General features: G+C 35.3%; 1 protein-coding gene across 1 annotated transcript in view; it reads left to right on the forward strand.

Moving 5' to 3' along the window:
• LOC119590563 (phosphatidylserine synthase 1-like) overlaps positions 1-1996 on the forward strand; it is a gene marked incomplete at its 3' end in the record, with an annotated part of 127161 nt that overhangs the window by 116469 nt on the left and 8696 nt on the right. The window contains 2 exon segments of the mRNA XM_037939229.1: positions 73-327; positions 611-851. Coding sequence (XP_037795157.1) covers positions 73-327; positions 611-851 — 496 coding nt within the window.

Raw genomic sequence — 1996 nt, forward strand, 5'->3', positions numbered from 1 at the left:
AAGAGTGGTTGAATGTTGTCTTAGTTTTAATTGCTGTTTACTTCACATTTTAATCATTAATGCTTTTCACAGGGACATTCAAACCACAACGGGCAAGTTGAAACGAGCCGTTTTACAGTTCACCCCAGAGTCATGGACAGCTATGAGATGGCTTGACCCAGCCTGCACATATATGCGTTTTCTTGCTGTTTCACAGCTGGTTGTCTTCTGGCAGCTGTCAGAGCTCAACACATTTTTTCTAAAGCATATATTTCAGATGCCACCAAGCCATCCTTTGGTCTTCATGCGTATTTTCTTGCTAGGAGCTATGTCAGCCCCAACCATAAGGTTAACCTTGAGTTTAGTGCTGTTGAATTATTTACTTTTCCATGTATAATGATCTTGATAAAGTGGAGATAGCTAGTAGCAGAAATAGTATACAAGATTACTGTATGATTTTCAAATACTTTAGTATCAGAAATATAATGTGGGAAGGTAAGTGATAAATCTCCTGAATTATAAAAAGTCTTTATCTTTTCTGTTTTGTATAGAAAAAGACATGTATATATTGTGTAAGTATATATTATCCTAATCATATGTGTTTCTAATTTATATTTATTCTCTATTCCAGGCAATACTATAGCTATGTGACCGATCCTCGGTGCAAGCGAGTAGGCACACAGTGTTGGGTGTATGGACTCTGTATGTGTATAGAGTCACTTATCTGTATCAAATTTGGTGCTGACATATTCCAGCATACACAAATACGTAATATTATTGTATGGATTCTAATCCAAGCTGCTGGATCTGTCATGTGTGTATACCTATGTGTCACTCATCATAGGTGGCAGCGCAAGCGACAGATTAGGGTGGTAAGTATTTATTATTTATACATATATGTTTACAAATTAGGTAAGTACATATAATGCATACATGTTCCTTTCCCTCTTCTACTCTCTTTTTTTCTTTTATAGTTTCTCCTCCTCTTTTTCCTAGTTTATACAAAACAATATGGAAATTTAATGTTTATATTGTATGAAATGTCTTGCATGAGATGATAATTATTATGATAAATAATTTTATACCTAAACTGTTGATGTACTTACTCATGATATGTCATCACTGGTATTAAATTGGAGATTTTTTTATGAGTGTGAAGTGAAAAGCTTTCAATATATATATCACTTTTAAGATGATTTAGTTTAATCCATTGGTCGCAGTTTTCTAGATTAGTGTAGTGGCGGCGTTATCATATATGGTACTGAGTCCCGTTGTGGCATTTATTTCATACTCAGGTAGTGTGGGAGACACTCCTTGAGGCAGTTTGACATTAGCTTACCATTTTGTTGGAAAGATGGAGAGGGGTGAAAATATAAGTTTTTCCTGTAGTTGAAACATAGATTGTAAGTATTTGGAAGTAATGGGATAATGTAATGAAATAATGCATAGCTCTTTATATTGGCTCTTTATTATATGCATATACCTACGAATCTAGATAACATTTTTGATGGTAAACTTAAAAGAGGACTTTCATCTTTTTTGTTTTTTCATGAACAATAAAAATGACTGGACGGTATATATTCTATAAACATCTGTGAGCCTACTGTCCTTGGAATTTCATGTTGGGAATAAAAAAAGGAGTAAAATATATACATGTATTTGCATGTAGAAAAAATATTTACAATATATAAAAGATGCAAAGTTTACACTTCAGAACTTCACCTTATAATGACAAACTTCAAAACAGTTGAAGAGACAGAGGGACACTTTACACATGTGGCAAAATGCTTTTGTCCTCTTCCTTTTTCCCATGGGTTAGCACACATGGCAGTGTTTGCATTTCTTTCCCTCCATCTCCCTTAATATGTGGAGGGTTTCTGCCCTGAAAACTTAACCCACTAATGCCGGGTGTCATATGTGTGACGCCCGGAAAAGGGCTCATTTCAAGGTGTTTCATATGTGTGCCGCTGTTCTTCTGGCCCGTCTCCCGGGTGTGTCACCCGTGAGACATAATGTA

This window comes from Penaeus monodon, chromosome 27 (assembly GCF_015228065.2).
Source record: "Penaeus monodon isolate SGIC_2016 chromosome 27, NSTDA_Pmon_1, whole genome shotgun sequence".
Taxonomy (NCBI): domain Eukaryota; kingdom Metazoa; phylum Arthropoda; class Malacostraca; order Decapoda; family Penaeidae; genus Penaeus; species Penaeus monodon.